The 19,554-nt window shown below is 35.2% G+C and overlaps 2 protein-coding genes across 2 annotated transcripts; both read right to left on the bottom strand.

Annotated features, from left to right (window-relative positions):
- Positions 1–3,545: 3,545 nt before the first annotated feature.
- On the bottom strand, positions 3,546–4,926 carry LOC120255174 (transmembrane 9 superfamily member 7-like). Its single transcript, XM_039263071.1, has 3 exons — positions 4,354–4,926; positions 3,802–3,852; positions 3,546–3,701 (listed from the first exon to the last, which is right to left on the bottom strand). The coding sequence occupies exons 1-3, from the start codon at positions 4,924–4,926 to the stop codon at positions 3,546–3,548; spliced, it is 780 nt and encodes a 259-aa protein (XP_039119005.1).
- A 2,162-nt stretch (positions 4,927–7,088) lies between these two features.
- Positions 7,089–8,354, bottom strand: LOC120255173 (F-box protein At5g07610-like). The gene has a single exon (XM_039263070.1). The coding sequence runs from the start codon at positions 8,352–8,354 to the stop codon at positions 7,089–7,091; it is 1,266 nt and encodes a 421-aa protein (XP_039119004.1).
- Between the last annotated feature and the right edge of the window lie 11,200 nt (positions 8,355–19,554).

Below are 19,554 nucleotides of genomic sequence, written 5' to 3'. Positions count from 1 at the left end.
GGACATGTGAAGGTTGAGTGCCAGGAGAGAATCAAGTCCGCAGAGAAGGGAGCATATCTGGTCACTGAGGATAAGGAGGTCTTGAATATGTTCAAAGCCAGTACTGATGAAGTCCCAGTCTCAAACTCGGTGTGGTTAGTGGATTCGGGGTGTTCGAATCACATAACGGACGGGGCAGAGAGGCATGTTCACAAGCTTGGATGAATCTCAGAAAATCACGGTTCCTCTTGGTGATGATAAGGAGATGGAGGTGCTTGGAATGGGTACGGTTTCCATTGGCAGGAAGGGCAGAGAAGCTAAACAACTCCAGGGAGTGCAGTTGGTCTCTAACCTGGCCAATAACTTGCTCAGCGTCGGACAGCTTCTCACCAGGGGATACTCGGTGATTTTTCAGAAGAACAAGTGTGTTATTAGTGATGATAACACATGAGAAATGATCATTGAGGTACCAAGAATGAACAATAATATGTTTTCTAGTGATCTCACGGGAGTTGAGAGGCTGAATTTGGCCGTGAGCAAGCATGCAGTTTCGGAGTTGTGGCATCGAAGCCTCGGTCATCTGAATTACAGGAGTCTTGAGACGCTTGCGCGTGTTGCAAGCGTTGTTGGCCTACCAAAACTATACAATGTAACTCAGTGTGAGGAGTGTGCGATGTACAAACATGCAAGGAGTCCCTTCCCAACTGTAAAGTCTAGAAAAGCCCGATACTGTCTTGAATTGGTGCATATGGACATCTGTGGTCCAATGAGCGTGCCATCACTGGGAGGTATGAATTACTTCTTTCTTCTTGTTGATGACTACAGTAGGAAGTGCTGGGTTTATTTCTTGAAGAACAAATGTGAGGCCTTTGATTGTTTCAAGAAATTTCATGTTATGGTTGAGAGGGAGACCAGAAAAAAATTGAAAACACTCAGGAGTGATCATGGGGGAGAGTTTACTTCTCATGCATTCACTAGATATAGTGAAGAAGCTGGAATCAGGAGGGAACTCTCAGCACCCTATACGCCACAATAAAATGGTGTTGTGGAATGGAAGAACAGGACCATTGTTGAGATGGCTCGATGTTTGCTCAAAGATGGTGAATTACCAACTGAATTCTGGGCCGAGACAACAACAACCTCAGTCTACTTGATTAACAGGTCTCCTACACAAGCTCTAGAGGGAAGGACTCCATTCGAAATGTGGCATGGAGTTAAACCTGATGTGAGTCACCTCAGGGTATTTGGATGTATTGTGTATACACTAATTCCCTTGCAAAAGCTCAGGAAGTTAGATGAGAAACCAGTGAAGTGTGTGCTGTTGGGATACTGCTCAGATTCTATGGCCTATAGGTTGTATGATCCATTGAACTCCAAGGTGATTGTGAGTAGGGATGTGATCTTTCATGAAAATTCAAGATGGAAGTGGAATGAAGATAGAAGCAAGTCAGTGGTCACAATGAGTGAACTTGGTGTAGATGAAGAGATGAACAAGAGCAATGCAACAGATGAGACAATTAACAGGAATGGAGACTCTTCAAGCAGCAGGAATGCTAGGAGTGGCTCGAACTCATCAGAGGAATCAAGTGATGAGTCACCACCAAGAAGAACAAGATCATTAGCAGAGGTATATAATTCCTCCTCCTTTGCTCTTCTTGTGAATGATCCACAAGTGTATCAAGATGCCATAGAACATGAACAGTGGAAAAAGGCCATGGATGCCGAGGTAGCAGCAATTCAAAGCAATGATACTTGGGAATTGACTGAGCTACCATTTGGGAAGAAGGCTGTGGGACTTAAGTGGGTATACAAGACCAAACTTGGTGCTGATGGAGAGATCCAGAAGCACAAGGCGAGGCTGGTAGCAAAGGGTTATGTCCAGCAGCATGGTCTGGATTACAATGAGGTCTTCGCACCTGTGGGCCGGATTGAAACTGTAAGGGTTATGTTAGCTATCGCTGATCAAAGTTTCCAACCTGTGTATCATTTTGATGTTCGATCAGCTTTCCTCAACGGGGAGATCTCAGAGGAAGTCTATGTGTCTCAACCTGAAGGATATGAAATCAGTGGTGATGAGCACAAGGTGTATCGTCTGAAGAAGGCTCTCTACGGGCTGAAGCAAGCGCCGAGAGCATGGTACAGCAAGATTGACACTCATTTTAAGCAGCATGGCTACATGAAGAATGATACTGAGCATACACTCTATAAGAAGGAGGATGGAGAAGGAACTTGTATTCTGATTAGTCTCTATGTGGATGATATGGTTTACACCAGTGCATCACAAGGTCTGATCAAGCAATTCAAAAGGGAGATGATGGATACATTTGACATATCTGATCTAGGTGAGATCAAACTGTTTTTAGGATTAGAGATATTACAATCAAGAGAAGGAATTCTTATCTTACAGAAGAGATACATTGAAGTGCTCCTTTTACAAATGAATATGGGACACTGCAAGCATGCAGAGACCCCGCTGGGAGTGAATGAGAAGTTCTTAGAAGGAGAAGAGGAGGAATTAATTTATGGTACACTGTTCAGAAGCCTCATTGCAAATTACTCTACATTGTGCATTCTAGACCAGATATATGCTATGTTGTTAACTTCTTATCAGGGTTTATGAGCAGGCGATGAGAGTCTTGAAGTATCTTGTAGGAACTCTGTCGTTTGGCTTATTCTACTCCAGTGAAAGTAACGAAATTCTTGAGGGGTTTACAGATAGTGATTATGGAGGTTCTCTTTGTGACAGGAAGAGCACCTCAGGAGTATTGAGCAGGATTGGAACATACTTAATTACTTGGTCATCGAAGAAGCAAGACGTTGTGGCTCTCTCATCAACTGAGGCCGAGTACATAGCGGCTACCTCAGAAGCATGTCAATTGGTTTGGCTGAGAAGGATACTAGGAGATTGTGGGAGATTGATTGAAGGGCCCTCTGTGCTGTGGTGTGATAACCAGTCAGTTATAGTCGTTGCGAGAAATCCAGCATATCATGGGAGAACCAAACACATAGACGTTAGGTTCCACTTCATTCGCAGTCTCGTTGCTGATGGGTCCATCACACTTCGGCACTACAACACAGGAGATCAATTAGCTGATATTCTAACCAAACCATTACCCTCGGAGAAGTACAGAAGGATGCGAGCTCAACTGGGAATCATAGAGCTTCAATCAAAGGAAGGTGTTTGTGCTGAGGTGGTACTGTGATTGAAGCCTGATGCAGCGCGTTCGTCATCCAAGTCATGGAGAGCATGGTAGATCAATGAACTGGAACTTGATGGCGGCATGGACGAAGAATATGCAACATGGGGTGAAGGAATGGCTGAGCATGGTTGCTCGAGAGAAGTGGGAGACTATATCTTTTAAACTTTTGACTAATATTATTATATAGTATCTGTGTTAAGGATGCTGGCCAATCAAGTTTAACTTAATCAATGATGCTGGCCAATCAGGTACAACTTAATGTGTTGAGTTAGCCAATCAGCTCGCTAGTAGAATTATAACGTTTCAGCTTTCTTTTGACTATTAATACTATGGAGACTAATCGCTCATTTGTTGTATGAGCAAGTATTATTCATCCTTTCTCTCTTGACTTGTGTTGACTGAGAACCAGTGCTTGTTCTTCTCGTCTTCTTCACATGTTCTCATCTCTTCATCTGTGTCTTTCTCTCCAGCAGGGGATACTAACGGAGGCTTGCCGGCGTCGCGATCCTCAACAGAAATCTCCTACACTATCATGACAGAAAGAGAAGTAATAAAACAATGGATGTAAGAAGAAGGTTGCATCTACTTTAAGAGGACTATTAATAATAGCATCCACCATTACTTGTATTGTGTTCAAATCAGTCAACAGCTCATCATGATCATGGAAACCATGCTAGAAAGAAATAGGACAATTAAAAAGGAGTTAATTATAGAGAACCAGTAAATCTGATCATCGCTATCGTTCATGAGAAGGTAAGTATCCCAACAAGATGCCCATTTGATCTGACTAGGCTCAAAGCTAATATCATATGTATTAAGGAATGAATTCATCATTATATCAATTAATCAATTACTTGTAATTGATTATAATTATGTTGTCATTTGTACCATATTAGGAGATAGCATGATTCCAGGCTTGATATTGCGGAGTAAATTAGGGAATTGATTTTTGTTTCTCTTCTATTTATTCCTTCATTGTACTCTAATTGAGATATAAGAAATATTCTTTAATCTCTTTTCATAATATGTGAAGAAAACATCTGTATCCTTGGCAACTTCCTAGTGGGTATGGCTTGCTGGAGTTATTTTAGTGTCTGGGTTTCATGTTGCTACTTTAGGAATCTTCTCATCCCATTTACTGTATGTATTGATGCTTTATGCTGATCGGAGTGACCTCAAAGCCAACAATGTGAGCATCTTCACTCTCAGGGTCCTTATGGTACATGACTTTGAAGCTCAGATGGTTATTTATGTGATACTTGTTGTTATCTTTACCATTGACCTGATTTCCTTTAAAACCAACACAGAAACCATGTTCATAACTTGGTGTTTGACTTTCATCTCTCCTTTGTCTATCAACTACCACTGGAAGATTATCCAAGATCATATTAACTTGATATTCATCATCAATCTTCTCCATGAAATTCTTTGTAGTTTCTGTGTTAAGCTGTCTACAACAAGCTACTCTGCATGTCTCACGATTCCTCATTTTGAATATGTAAACTGAGTTCTCGAAGCAATCACCATGGAGAACCTCACCCAAATTTTCAGCACTATTCATGATCTTGTAGAAATCCAAGAAATAATAGTCATATGGAAGTTGAGTCTTTGTAGAGGAAAGTTTGTCCACTTTCACTTGTAGCTCATCATCCTTATGAAAATCACGAGGCGCGATGCCAGGGAGGTAGAAAATATGAGCGCAATAGGCGAGAGAGCCAAGAGAGGAAGATCGTGATGCCACTGCCATAGTTCCCCCATCTCAAGGTGAAGAGAGAGAGAGAGAGAGAGAGAGAGAGCTTCAATGGTTCCCCTTTTTTTATCTTCTTTGGTCGACGAGTGACCTTCTTCCTCTCCATCGCCGATCCGCTCTCCTTATTTTGTTTACTTTTTTTTCATTTAATTTCTCACTTTTCAGTTTCCCTCCCCGTTGAACCATCTTCTTCAATTCTTGATATAGGTTGGCAAAGCTCATTGAAAGAGACTCAGAAGAGAAACTATGGGTAGTAATGAGATGGAGATGGGACCAGATTTCTAAGCGTTCCATGGCTTTTATCCAAAAAAAACAAAATTTAGACATGTATGAAATCGCAAAGCATTCTTGCACGTTGAGAAAGAAAGAGGGCATGCTAACTTTTATCAGGGAGCATGGTACGTGCATGGTGTTTAATGCACAAAAGAATCATAAAGAGGTGGGACCCACTGAATATAAATGTATGATCTTGGGCATGTTCATCATGTTCATTATTTTTTTCATTTTTTTTCTTTTCTTTTTTTCTTCCCATTGCATTTTTTTATATGGGAAGCATTTAAAAACAGATGTTGTACCTTATTTTTTAATGTCGAAAGTAATCCAATTGTTTTCTATAGGCTCCTTTTTTCTTCCTACCTACCCTCTCTTTCTTCTCCTTTTTTTCCAATTTTTTTTGTTCCACTGTATCTTCTAACTCCCTGTATGTTGGGGGATTTTATTTTTAAATTCGAATTCAAATTAATTAATTAATTAATTATTATTATTAATTATTTTTGAAATTTAAACTTCAAACCCCTTTTTTCTATTTTTTAATATATATATATATTCCTTTTAATAATTTTTTCTGATTTATTTATCATTATTTTTTTATTATTTTTTTACTTCCTACTCCTATTCAGAATAGGATAATTAATAACCTCTTCTCTCTTACTTATCTCTTCCCCATCTCCTACACTTATTCAAAATAAAAGATAGAGCTTATTATTATTCTTTTACTTTAATTAGAAATAGGACAATAAATTCCTAATAGAATTAGGAATTAAAAATTCTATATAAACACTTATATATATATATATATATATATAGATACATAATAATTTTAAATTTTATATAGTCTAAAAAGTAAAAAAGAAAAAAAAAATCTAAATCCCTAGGATTTAAGCCATATAAGAGTTATATAAATATATATGTATATTAATAAATTTAAATTTTACAAGGGCTAAAAGTAAAAATAAAATGTGCAAATGCCTAATCTAATAACTTAAAGAGTTATATACTTATATAGTTATATATATATATATATATTAATAAATTTAAATTCTACATAGATTAAAAATAAACAGAAAAAAAATTCCAAATCCCTGCTTCCTAATTCTCAACGGCCATCATCCTGCCTCTTCTCTTTAGCCTCCATCCAAATCTTTCTCTCTCTAGCAACCAATGATCATTATTAATGAGACACTTGATACATTCAAAGATTTTTTTTTAATAACTAAGATCATTAAAAATCATTATTATTTTTGTTATAACTTTTGTTGTGTAGAGAATTATATAAGAGTTTAATGTTCTTTATAAGTTATAAGTTTTTCATATTTGTTTTTTATGTAATATTGTTATATAAAGAAAATCTATAGAATAGATAAAATTTAAATTTGGATCCAGATATCCGATATCTGGGTCTAACTGGATACCCGATTCTTATTACCCAGTTTAAACTAGGTCGGATACAAGTCAAGTTTTTCCTAATTCGAAAAACAAGATACTCGATCCGGTTTTTAAAACAGTACCTGGTTTTGCTCACCCTTAGAAAAAAGCAACAACTTTTTTAGAATTTATATTATAATATTATATAATTATAATATTATTATATACATACATACATATATTAATATCATATATACCTAACGTTCTGATATCTCAAAAATGAGGTTTACCCAACTTTTTAGTTTTGTCGGATAAACCTAATATTTCTTAACTAATATATAAATATATGATGAAAAATTTTAAAATTTTTTATGACGTCATCTGTGTGTGAGGGCAATCAATTACCTAAAACTTTATTTATTAACTGGAATAAGTGTTAAAAATGTTGACTTTATTATCATAAATAAAAAGAAGAAATATTCGTACACTAGAAAATGAATGTAGAAACCACATTATCATGGAGTAGTTAGCATGGGATAATAAGTCCTCATGTTATCAGCTCCATAATATTCTTCTTTGTCTGAAACCTCCAGTATTTCCTGGTAGGTCTTACTGACAATATTGTATGAAAAAATTTTAGCAGAGCCACAACTGTATGGCTGAGATGTGTGAATAGCCACCGTCAAGAACAACTCATAGTCTTCTCTTTCTCCCAAAGCTATATGTGTCGGTGAAAGTGCGCATAAATGATTTTGTCCTCCATATTCTATTTGTGGATATTCCCAACTGTTCATTAATTTTTGTGGTGAAAATACTTGAAGAGGAGGAAGTACATCTCTCATAAAATTGATCAGATCAATGCAATGCAAGAGATTCCATCCAGAAAAGTCTTCTTTGATCTCCATTATATGAAAAATAAAATTAGATAACTTCTGTTGCATAATCAAGTGCAAATGCCCTTGGATCTCTCCAAAATATAGATTTTCTTGATGAAAATCATTACACTGATGAGGAAGTAGTAGTTTTTGTGCTGACAAACTTTTCAAGTCGAAAGAGAATATGTAAAGTTTGCGGCGAAAGGGAAATATGCGGAATGTCGAAGGTATGGTGTCAGATTCCATTACCTGATAAACTGTTCCATTCAGAAATACGCCGTTTCTTTGGACAAAGATCCATTCACAATTTTGAGATTTTTTATAATCTCGAAATGAATATAAAGTTTTCCATGATTGAGTGTCGGGGACATACATTCTAATATCAATATCAGCATCATAGTCATGGATGAGATCTCTTGAAAACATTATGACTTGATGATCAGGAGTCAGAATGATATCTGAAGGATACCGTTGTGGGTCGACATGAGGAATTCGTTTGTATTGTCTTGTCACAGGATTGAATATGTAGATGAACTCACATATTGCATCAGATCGGCTTAGCCTGAGTGGGCAAATGAGTAAACCATAGAAAGAACGCAAACAATAAACAAAAGGTGTACCAACTCTCATGCTTTCAGCATCATCTTTTAGGGTAGAAAGGGAGAGATCCGGGGCTGAGGCCGACAGATGTGCACCTCCAAGCAAGTAACAATGGCGAAACTCTTGATTTGAAAACCTAAAACCTGACATAGCGTATGGATTGCAACGGTTTCTGTGTGTTTTGATAAAATACGGATCTGAGATGACCAACTGCCATCGTTTGCAAACACTTTTGAATCTGATCAGGGATCGTGTTGGAAGCAGCGAGAGTACCTCCAACAAAAGGTCAAGGTTGTTGGCTAACATTGCTAGAATTTTGAGGTTAGAAGAAAACTATGACATAATCTATCGATACATCTCTCTCTATATATATATATAGAGGCACTTGCTAGATCAAATATATATTTATATTGGATATATACTAAATAACAAACTCAGAATCAAATCAATGTTTTTTCCTAGCCGTTCTAGATATATATATTTTAAAATTAATTAAGATTATAATTAGGATTTTTGAATAATAGACGACAAGCGCCTTTTTTTTTTATGAAAAAGACACTGAATATGAGAATAGTATAGAAATCTCGGGTGAACAATGTATGAACAATACTGTTGGGGGATAGATTTGAACCCATGACCTCCCCTTTACACTTTGGTGTCATACCATTGGACTATCCAATGGTTGACATAATTAGGATTTTTTTAAACTTTAATTTTTTTTAAAAAATAGATAAATTATATTCATTTAAAAATGAGTAGTACAAACCAACCACAATAACAATAGTACAAATAGACAACAAGGCATGAATGTTAGCTCTTTTTATTAATTTACATGTAAGTATTAAAATTGTGATAATGTTATAAACCAAAATTTATTATATTTTAATGTTATCATAAATCATTTAGATAAACAAGGTTTTATATTTAAAAAACAGTTAAGATCATTAAGATTATTATATGGATAAAATAATTAATAAATGAATATTTAAAAATGATTTGTGAGACCAGAAAATTAAAAAAAAAGTTGAAAATTTTAAGATTATAATTATTTGAATAAGTATTAGTAATTCATAACAATAGGTTTTATATTTATATTTGAATTTACAATATTATTTTAAACATATTAAATTACTCCCAAATTAGTTAAATATTTTGAAATACGAAAATAATAAAATGAGAACATTTGCCACTCATATGATAGCAGCATTCATGCTTTCTTGCTAAAATAAATCAATGATTGATGGCATACAACTAAGAATTTAGGGAACGTTTATTTGGGGGATTTTTTTTTATTAAAATTGAATTAATAATACTGACAAAATTAAATATATTTAAATTTAAATTTAACTTGTCTAAATAACAATAAATATTTGTTAATATTAGTAAATTTTTAAATTAATTATTAAATATGTCTATTTAAAAACGAAAATCTAAAAAGAAATCCATATGTTGAAAAAACAGATAGCACTTATTCCCCAGCAATTGCAAACATGGAGTTCGTGACCAGCTTTTACAAATCCACCAATCAAGGAATACGATTGACTAACAAACATTAGTGTCTGAGGTTGATTGGCTCGCAACTACGGCAAGCAATTTGTTGATCAGTTCTCTTTAACGTTATCTATGAATTATATATATATATATTTCTGAATTTTTATTCATTGTCTCATTAAACAAAAATACAATTGTAATGAGTTGTATATTTAATAAGAGGAGTTTATGAAATTTGTAAATATTGATAAGAGAAAAAACAAACAAACAATTATAATAAGGTGACAATATCACAAGTTTTATGTGTGGATTGGAGAATTTGAATTTAATATGCGTTATGTTTGTTCAACTATTAGCACAAATTGCACAAGTGTTTATTTTTATTTCTATATCTTTACTTATATAATTTGGCATTTTCTATCACAAACTGTGTCTAAGGGTGGAACCAAGCGCTCCCCCCCCCCGGGCGGCAAAGCTACCTCTTGAAAGAGGGTATTTGAAAGAGAAGGGTTTTTTAACATTTAGAAAATGTGACAATGATTTATTTAGGTGTTCAAAATGTAAAACATGGGTTTATTTTTATAGTTAGTAGGCATGGTTTAGAGCATGTCATATGCTAGTGTGCATGATTGAATCTTAGTTGTGACTTTTGTTTTTAAATTCCATTTTGTATGTTAAAAAAAAGTTTATAAGATGGCACGTCAAATATATTACAGTTTTTTTTATAAATAAATTATAGTTGGTTTCCCATATTAAGAGGGATCAATTTTAGCTTTTTTCAGAAAATACAAAACCAAGAGATGTAATTACCTTCTCTTACTTCTATATATTATACGTTTTGCACCAACAATAGTAATTGTTCAAATTGTGATCTATACACATATATATATATTCAAATTATTGTTATATTTTCACACTATTTTTATCAGAGATAATTGTTTTGTGTGGATGAGTTTTTTTTTTATGCTTTCACCACTAACTGTGTCCATAATTAGTACGAGGTCGTGAAAAAGGAACTCAAGTTATCTTTAGTTATAATTAGGTTATCTTACACGTCATTATGGTTATAGTAAATATGAAAAGGACATGCAATTTTTTTTTACTAAGGCGGCATACGCTGTCCCACAAGAGGGTGTTAAGGGATAGATAGGTAAAATGGTGCACTAGTTATGGTAGTTTAATATCTCCCTAGGAATTTATTAACTCGGCTATATGTCACATGGGTCAATTAGATTCCTACCATGTACACGCCTGGTGCATGCCCAGATGATATTTTAGAAACCAAACTGGGTGACCGAGGGGAGGGGGAACCACCTGTAAACATTAAATAAACAGTATTGCAACAGTATTGTCAACCCAGATATTCAATTGTAGGTATGTTTATTTACCATTCTCATAACATTCCACTACACTACATAGTTGTTGTTGCAAATTCTTCTAAATCAATAAAAATAGCGTGAAATTTTTTTTTTCTAACTTTTTAATATATATATTTATATATATATTTAAAAATTGAATAAATAACAACAATATATTTTAGGGAAAATGAATTATAAGTCTTTGAAAGTTTTAAAACATCCTAGACAGTCCCTCTGACATTTGAATTTGCAAAACAGTCCCTCTTTTTTCTGACAGTTTATTGTTTAGTTAGTGCAGGTTACTTTTTCAGTTTATTCTATCTTACAACATATATTTCTCGCTTAAAATGTGTAGTTTTTGTTTAATATTTATTTTGATGTTCAATATATGATCTTTCCGTTTAATATTATATGTTTTCGCTTAAAATACTGAGTGGCATTATCATCAACATCAGTTACCTTTATGATAGAAAGACTGAAAAGTATGATGTCAGAATAAAAGACTTCTTGGTAATACCCAAATTTGGTTGGACAATTTGTGAATAAATAAAACTTGGAGGGGTTTTTAGTGCATTTTTAGCACATTTTATTGAAAATATATTTCAAAAATTTATTTTTAAAAGATTTTTTCCCTTTTCTTGTTTGATATTTCTTATTCACACAAATTATTAGAGTCCACTGATAGGAACTCATGTGTACGTGTCGATCGAGTAATAATAGTATGCATAAAGTAAGATCTCGGTCTACATGGAACAACAAGAGTACTAGTAATAGCTCTAATTCCAAAAATCTGTCTAATCAAACAACTGATGCATGTGTAAACAAAAGGAAACCAAAGCAAGAAATACAAAGTAAGACAAGAGAGAAATCTGGAGAAGAAACGATGTCCAGACATAGCATCCCTCTAGGGTTATGAAGTACAGGACAAAGGTTGTCTATGTATGCAATCCTATATGAACTGAGAGGTTTCCAAAATTATAGTAAATCGCTCTTTCGAGAGTGAAGAGTAACTGAATTAGTGCAGAGCTGATATAAACATCAACATAATTGCATTAACAATGTATCAAACCTCACAGTGAGCTAATGTTAATCGCTTGAGTAGATAATCTCCCTTGTGAAGAGAGATTACCTCTAATCCAAATACAAAATAGCAAATGCAATTTCTCCTAATGTGCCACATGATTGCAAAAAGCATAGAGATAATCATCAACTAACTCGAGAGAATTGAGGAAAATGGAGTCTCCAAAGTACCCTATACCTAGGCTTACTCACAATTTCCTCTAATAATGACATGTCTATGCTAGGTGGGTATTTCTACTCATCACAAAACACATCAAGTATGATGACTATGGCTTTCACCTCGTTAGCAATAAAGCATTCAAACACACAATTTGATTCAAATAGAATGAATTGCAATAAGGAAAATAATTAAATCATAAAGATCCAACACCAATGTCAAAGAATAAACTGTAGAGTTCAATTATGTCCAAACATCTAACAAATTAGCCCTCTATTAATGGAGGGTAAGCATCCAAGATATAAGACTCGGAAGGAAACATTGAAAACGTGTAAACCCTCTTCTTAATTGTGTCATAGGTGAATCACCAAAGGAACCCTAGGAAAGCTTCCATGCAAGCTGCCAAGGTGAGCTTGACGGCTACGATCTCCTATCCCCTTGAATGTGGAGCTCAAATCTCCTCCAAGATTTGCCCTAAAAATCCTCATCAGATTTATTTATACTTGACTCTTTACGGGCTGCTTACAGGCACAAGGACGTGGTCGTAAGGGAGCTAAGGAAGATGATCGTGAGCCTTGCAGGATCACCTACGGCAATAAGTCCGGTCCGTAAGTTCTTGTGTCTATGTTATTATCCAGCTTACAGCCATAAGCGCTGGACCATAAGCTTTACTATATTGCTTCTTTTGACCGCCCTTACGAGAGTAAGCTCTGGTCGTAAACTCCTCTAAATGGTCCTTATAGGCATCCTTATAGGCATAACTTGTGCCCGTAAGCTCCTCTGGTTTAGCTGTGATTCCTCCTTATAGGCATAAGCATACCTGTAATATATTATTTTTTTCTCCACTTACGACTTCATTACAACGATCATAATATTTTATTTTATTTTTATAAAAAATCTGTTGGACAACCACTAAATAGTCTAATGGTGCAAAATCAAATCTCTTATATAGTAGTACAAAGTAGAAATTATTTTAATATTTTCTTAAATATTTTTAATTTTTAATTTTTAATTTTTAATCTATTAATGTCGAATATTGTGCAAAATAAACTTTTTATTTTATATTTTAAATTTTTATCTATCAATCTCTAATGTTGTGCAAGATAAACTCTTTATTTTTCTATGAATACCTAAGTTTGGCCTTATTTCAGTTTGAGCATTAACATTCAATTTATATCAAAATGAGCACTAACTTTTAATTTCATTTCTCTAGTGTGGTAATTGGGATTTTTGGTGGTTTCTTGGTGACATGGACGGTGGAGCGCTTGCGTGGATGCTCTTGGTCCACATCAGCGAATCACCAGCTCAGCCACTTAACCAACGTGCCATTTTTTCCACGTATAAGGGACACGTAAGCTTCTCTTCCATCAGCTCGTTCTTTTTCTCTTTCTCTCCTAAGAATGGTAACCCTAGTTTCCTCACCGGTGTGTCAAATGTGACACCGACATCTGTCGGAATCTGATAATAGTCATCTTTCCGAACACCCACCAAAGCCTAAAATACAACCACACATCAAACAGAAATCCTCACAAATGAAAATAACAGGAAGTGAGAAAATCAAGAGAAGGAACCAACATACATAAACCATCGCATGAAAATTTATCATTAGAAAGTAAGAAATTTTCAAGAATTTTTCTTTTTATAAGATCCAAAAACTCATCTTGATTAGATGAGCATAACAATCATAATAACATAACCCTTTTCTTTCTTAGTATCTAGGAAAACCAAACCCCGCAAGAAATTACAATGAAAATTAACCAATAAATACACAAAAAAATGAACTTTAACCAGATTGAAGAAACAGAGAAATTAAAAAAAAAACCAATTGTATGTTCTCAAGATCCTTCATGTTAACAGGAATCCTTCTAAGCTTATGAAGCACATTGACACAACGATCAGCTGCAGCGGGGCTACCATTGAGCGGCTTTTTAACGGCTGTGAAAGCGTCAAGGAGCTCATTTTCCATGGATCCAACATGGCAAAAAATAAAAAAAAATAGTAGAAAGAAAAAAATGATAGATCGATCTAAGAACGTAATCGAGGGAGAAGAGCCAGAGGAGATCAATAGAAGAGCAGAGAAACACTAGAAACAACAAGAGAGAAGATCACATTTATGGTGGAAATTAGATAACTGTAACAACAAGGGAGGAGATCACGTTTATAGTGGGAATAAATAATTGTTATCTAATTCTACTAGACGTGTGGTGGCATGTCTGATGCACCGGTAAGGAAATTAGGATTACCTTTCTTGGGAGAGATGGAGGAATCACTCATTAGTTAAAAAAAAAAGACCACATTTGTTAAGTGGCTGAGCTGGCGAGTTGCTGACGTGGACCAAGGGCATCCACGCAAGAGCTCCGGTGTCTATGTCACAAAAAATCACCAAAAATACCCAATTACTTTGCTGGAGAAATGAAATTAAAAACTAGTACTCATTTTGATACAAATTGAATGTTAGTGATCAAATTGAAATAAGGCCAAACTTACATACTCACTAGAAAAATTTACTCACAAGATGTCTCAACATGGGATAGAAGTTAATCGAGTGAAGATTAAAACTATCGAGAAATTTTCACCTTCATCCTAGGTAAAAGACATAAGGAGTTTTCTTGGACATGCAGGTTTCTACTGCCATTTTATTAAAGGCTTTTCTAATATAACCATACCCCTCATTAAGCTTCTCGTAAAAGATATGCCATTTGAATTCTCCATTAAATGCTTGTCAGTATTCAAGATACTTAAGGAGAAACTAGTGAATGCACCAATTGCCATTGCTCCTAATTGGAGACTTTCATTTGAAATCATGTGAGATGCAAATGATCATGCAGTCAGTCTATTTTGGGACAAAGAAAGTACAAGCACTTTCAACCTATATACTACACTAGTAAAACTTTGAATGATGAGCAAGAAAATTATACCACCACCAAGAAGGAATTGCTAGCATTTGTGTTTGCATTTGAAAAATTCTGCATCTTATCTTGTCAAAAGTTATAGTTTTCACAAATCATTCTATGCTTCATTATTTGTTTAGTAAAACTGATGCCAAACCATGATTAATCCGTTGCGTTTTGGTTTTGCATGAATTTGATGTAGAAATTAAGGACAAGCTAGGCACGAAAAATTTAGCCACTAATCACTTATTAAGACTAGAGCACCCAGAGGGAGAATCAAAACAAAGTATGGAAATCAATGACTTTTTTTCCTGAAAGGCATCTTTATCTTATCAATGCACTAGGTAAGGTGATATACCATGGTTTACGGACTTTGCAAATTATCTTATAGCTCGGGTCCTTCCCAAGGATATAATCTCACATCTTAAAAAGAAATTCTTCACAAATGTAAAGCATTATATATGGGGATGAGCCGTACTTGTTTCTAGTTTGTGCAGATCAGGTTATCCAACAGTGAGTCTTATACAAGAAAGCGTGAGAAATTATTAGGCAATGTACTCAAAGCTGATTTCTTTTGGCCATCAATTTTTTGTGTCACACAAAAGTATATTCAATGCTGTGATAATTGCTAATGAATAGGTAACATTTCCCACCACTTTGAAATGCTTCAAAATCCCATTATTAAATAAGAAATTTTTGACTTTGGGGTATTGACTTCATGGGGCTTTTTCCTAGTTCGTATGGAAATAAATACATCTTGGTAGCGTTATACTATGTTTTGAGATAGGTTAAAGCTCAAGCCTTGACCTCTAACGATGCTAGGTTTGTGTGTCAGTTCCTAAAATGGTTATTCTCTTGGTTTGGGGTACCTAGGGCAATCATAGTGATTGAGGCACAAATTTTTGTAACACGCAATTAGAGAGAGTTCTCAAAAAGTATGGTGTTATCCCTAGAATAGCTACTCCTTATCATCCTTAAACTAGTGGCCAAGTGGATGTCTCTAATCATGAATTGAAATGAATTCTAGAGAAAATGGTGACCCTTGGTAGGAAGGATTGGTTTGAAAAGTTAGATGAGCCCTTTGGGCTTACAGAACGACCTACAAGACGCTCTCAATTCAAGTGGAGAGATTTTTCATGAAAAGCCTTGGATTTTGGTGACGTTAAACAAGCGCTTCTTACCAAGCAACACAAGCAAATGTCTTTTTATATTTTGTTGAGTTTGAGTCTTTAGTGGTAGTTTTGTAGTTTTGTTTGAGTTAGAAATAAATCGTTCAGAGTGCCTTGGATTTTTCATGTGTTGGTTGGTTGTTTGCAGTCTTAGACATTCATTTTGTGCTTCCCAGGTCATAGTTGTACTTGAGCTTGACTGCAGGAAACAAAGAGAACTCTACTCAATTTTCTAGGACTCTTACGGGATACTTACCCTAGTAAGTAGGGTCGTAAGCTTTAAACAAAGAGCTTTATGGGCATCTTTACACCCTTAAGTCACCCCACAAAAGAATTCTAAAGAGTCTTATGAGTGCACTTACGGCCCATAAATCTTAAAGAGCACAGTTCAGAGGTTCCTTACGGGCATCTTATGACCATAAGCATGGCCATAAGGGCATCCAGAGAACTTTACGGGCAGATCATTAAGCACTTACGGCTCATAACCTCCTTAGGGTGTTATCTCGATTTATTAAAGGTATTTTACACTTTTAAGTTAAACAATAAGTACAGATAGAGAACCTTATGGGACTGGCTTACGCTCGTAAGCCAGCCATAAATTATTAGGGTGTTTGCATCACCAGGTGGTTGTGGGTTATTTGTTTGAAATTGTTTCGATAGTCGGCATTCTTGTCGACCTCATCTTCTTCTCCTTGTTTTTATTGGTGGTTTACCAGTATTTTTGCTTAATCCCAAGTGGGATTGACTCATCTCCCTTGCTTTTCACTGAGTTATTTTTCTTTTTGACATTTGAGGTGAAGATAGATTTGTTGTTCATGCTATTTCTTGCATATCGTTTATTTTCTTGGTAGTTTTGGATGTATTTCTACTTTATGTTTCATCTCTGTTAATTTCTATTCATTATGCATAAAACTTTGAGTCTCTACACACTAAAGGGCTCTTTACAGCCTGAGCTTATGGCTTACGGCCGTAAGTGTGCAGTAAAGATAAAGTTTCCCAAGGCTTACAGCCGGAAGCCTGCCCATAAGTAGGCCATAAACTTCTTTGATTCAGACAACCGCTGGGCTACAAAAGAGGAGCCGCCATGAGGGTTCAACCTCCCAACAAGTACCCGTGGGACCAATGAAGAAAATGTAGGGGGAAGGATCGCACACAAGACCCACGACCTTGCCACCTCCCGTGCCAGCTAAGATCACTTTGTTTACTCCACATTTCTGAGAACGGTATGACCATTTGAAAATGATCGGTTTGGCTAATGCTACAACATAAATTGGCAAGTTCTGGAATAGTTGGGATTGGATGAAGAGATTAGGGGGTTTTTTAGTATAGGAGAGTGGAGCCGGTTATTCATCATTGCAGAAGATATATACCGAGTCACTACACTTGAGGTACTGAGCACTATAGAGTTGGATCACTATTTGACTAGCATTGTTAGCCCTACATTATGTTACATTTATGCACTGATGTCACGGTCATTTACTGATAGAGCAGATAGTCAAGGAGTTGTGGGGAGACAAGAGCTGCTTTATCTGTACAGCATGAAAGAGCACTGGTGCTTCATCTTGGATTCATACTAGCCTAGTTTCTCACACATTAGGGACAACACACCCGTTTGAGCTCCATTTTTGTAGGACCATATATCACACATCTCATTCTAGGGTTGGGACTCTTAGATCAGTTGGGGGGACAGGTTATTGCATGTAGTACGATATCCCTTGGAATGGACACTCTTAGGTCCATTGGGATGGTTATGCTACAAGGGTCCCGGTATGTACTCACTCCTTGCCCCAACGGACTGCCTTCTATCCTTAGAAAAGATTTTGGGTGAGGCATCAGAGGATGAATTCGGGAGTAACTCGTCGCTCCCTTCAGCTACAGGCAGTTTGAGGGAATCAATTCTTCTTTCGAGATGTTGTTTTGATATCCAACAGCTGCGAACTGAGATTAGATAGATTCAAGTGGACAGCAGGAGATCATAGCAACACAGGCCTGATTTGTTATTAACCTTGCCCGTGTATTAGATTTGCTAAGCCAGTTGGTTGCCCCATCTTCTACTTCAGTGGCCACTCCAGTACCGACACCATCTATGGCACCCCACCACCCTTCAACTGACTCATCACCTTCGAACGCCAGCGTTCCTTAGCTTTTTTTTACTTTATTTTTGTATTTTCACATTCAGACTTTTTAATTAGTATTTTGGCAATGGTTGGCCCTGTCTATTTTATACTTATTTTGAGCAAGGTTGTCAGACTCGGCCCAGGCAATGACCTGGCTAAGACCAGGGGTCAGGGGTCAATGGATTCGACCGGGTCGAACCGGGGTTGAACAGAGATCAATAATAAAATATAAAAACTATTATAATAATTAATAATGAGCAAATATAATATTAAACATATAATTATAATATAAAAACTACTCAAATATGATATTTAAATTGATAAATGACCTTATACGATAGTGTTTTCTAATCATGTCATTTGTTTTTATATTTTTTAAATATTTACAAATTCAATATATTAATATATAATTATCGAACTTCTCTCAGTATCATTTATTTATTTATTTGTTTATTGGTTGATTTTGTTCAAATAGATAAGAAATTTAATTAACTAATTCTTATATCTCAATTGAGTTTTTATTTTGGTTTAAATTTCCATATATTTTTTATTTAATTAGAATACTTTATTTTTATATTTTTGTAATAAAATTAGACTCGTTTATTGTTTTATTTTATTAATAAATTAAATTTTTAGAAAGTATTTACATAACACATTAATAGATTTTATTTTTAAAAGTTAATTTTTGTTGGTAAGTTTATGATATATATATATATATTGTAATTCTATTTATTGATTATAAATTATAAATTAATATTAATAAATATACATGATTTTTTGGTTTCTAATGAGAAAATAATAATAAATTATTAAATATTGTAAAAAAATTAAACATTATGACCCTATTGACTTGCCCGTTGCAACTGATTCCCAGTTGAACTACCCGGGTCACCAAGTTAACACCGGTTTTTTTAATACTCGGTTTAATGGGGTATACCCTGGCCTGCCACATGGCCGGTTCCCGGTTTTTTCGGTTGAACCAGCCGAGCCGGTCCGGGTCTGACAACCTTGATTTTGAGACTCTTAGTGGATTTTATTTTCTGTTCTTGTTATTTTATTTTTTTGAGCTTTATTGTCTTCCTTTATACTTCACAGGACTTATGTGCAACACCCATGCCAACATTCTTAAGTGACAATGGGGATGCTTACTCGGTCATTTCTTGACCTTGAGTGACCCCCAACTACTAGGGCACATCAATGGACACACTAGGCCGATTACAAAGAGCACTGTACCTTTCAAATT

This window comes from Dioscorea cayenensis, unplaced genomic scaffold, assembly GCF_009730915.1.
Source record: "Dioscorea cayenensis subsp. rotundata cultivar TDr96_F1 unplaced genomic scaffold, TDr96_F1_v2_PseudoChromosome.rev07_lg8_w22 25.fasta BLBR01000872.1, whole genome shotgun sequence".
NCBI classification, from domain to species: Eukaryota; Viridiplantae; Streptophyta; class Magnoliopsida; order Dioscoreales; family Dioscoreaceae; genus Dioscorea; species Dioscorea cayenensis.
The sequence above is the reverse complement of the archived record's forward strand: the minus strand, read 5'-3'. Positions and strand labels throughout refer to the sequence as shown.

Excerpts from the sequence above, each read along its gene's own strand:
- LOC120255174 (XM_039263071.1), bottom strand. The coding sequence starts at position 4,926 with ATGGCAGTGGCATCACGATCTTCCTCTCTTGGCTCTCTCGCCTATTGC. Across the intron at positions 3,853-4,353 it reads CTCACATTGTTGGCTTTGAG|CATGGTTTCCATGATCATGA; the intron begins GTCACTCCGATC and ends ATTTCTTTCTAG. Across the intron at positions 3,702-3,801 it reads CTGATTTGAACACAATACAA|GAGATTTCTGTTGAGGATCG; the intron begins GTAATGGTGGAT and ends ATGATAGTGTAG.
- LOC120255173 (XM_039263070.1), bottom strand. The coding sequence starts at position 8,354 with ATGTTAGCCAACAACCTTGACCTTTTGTTGGAGGTACTCTCGCTGCTT.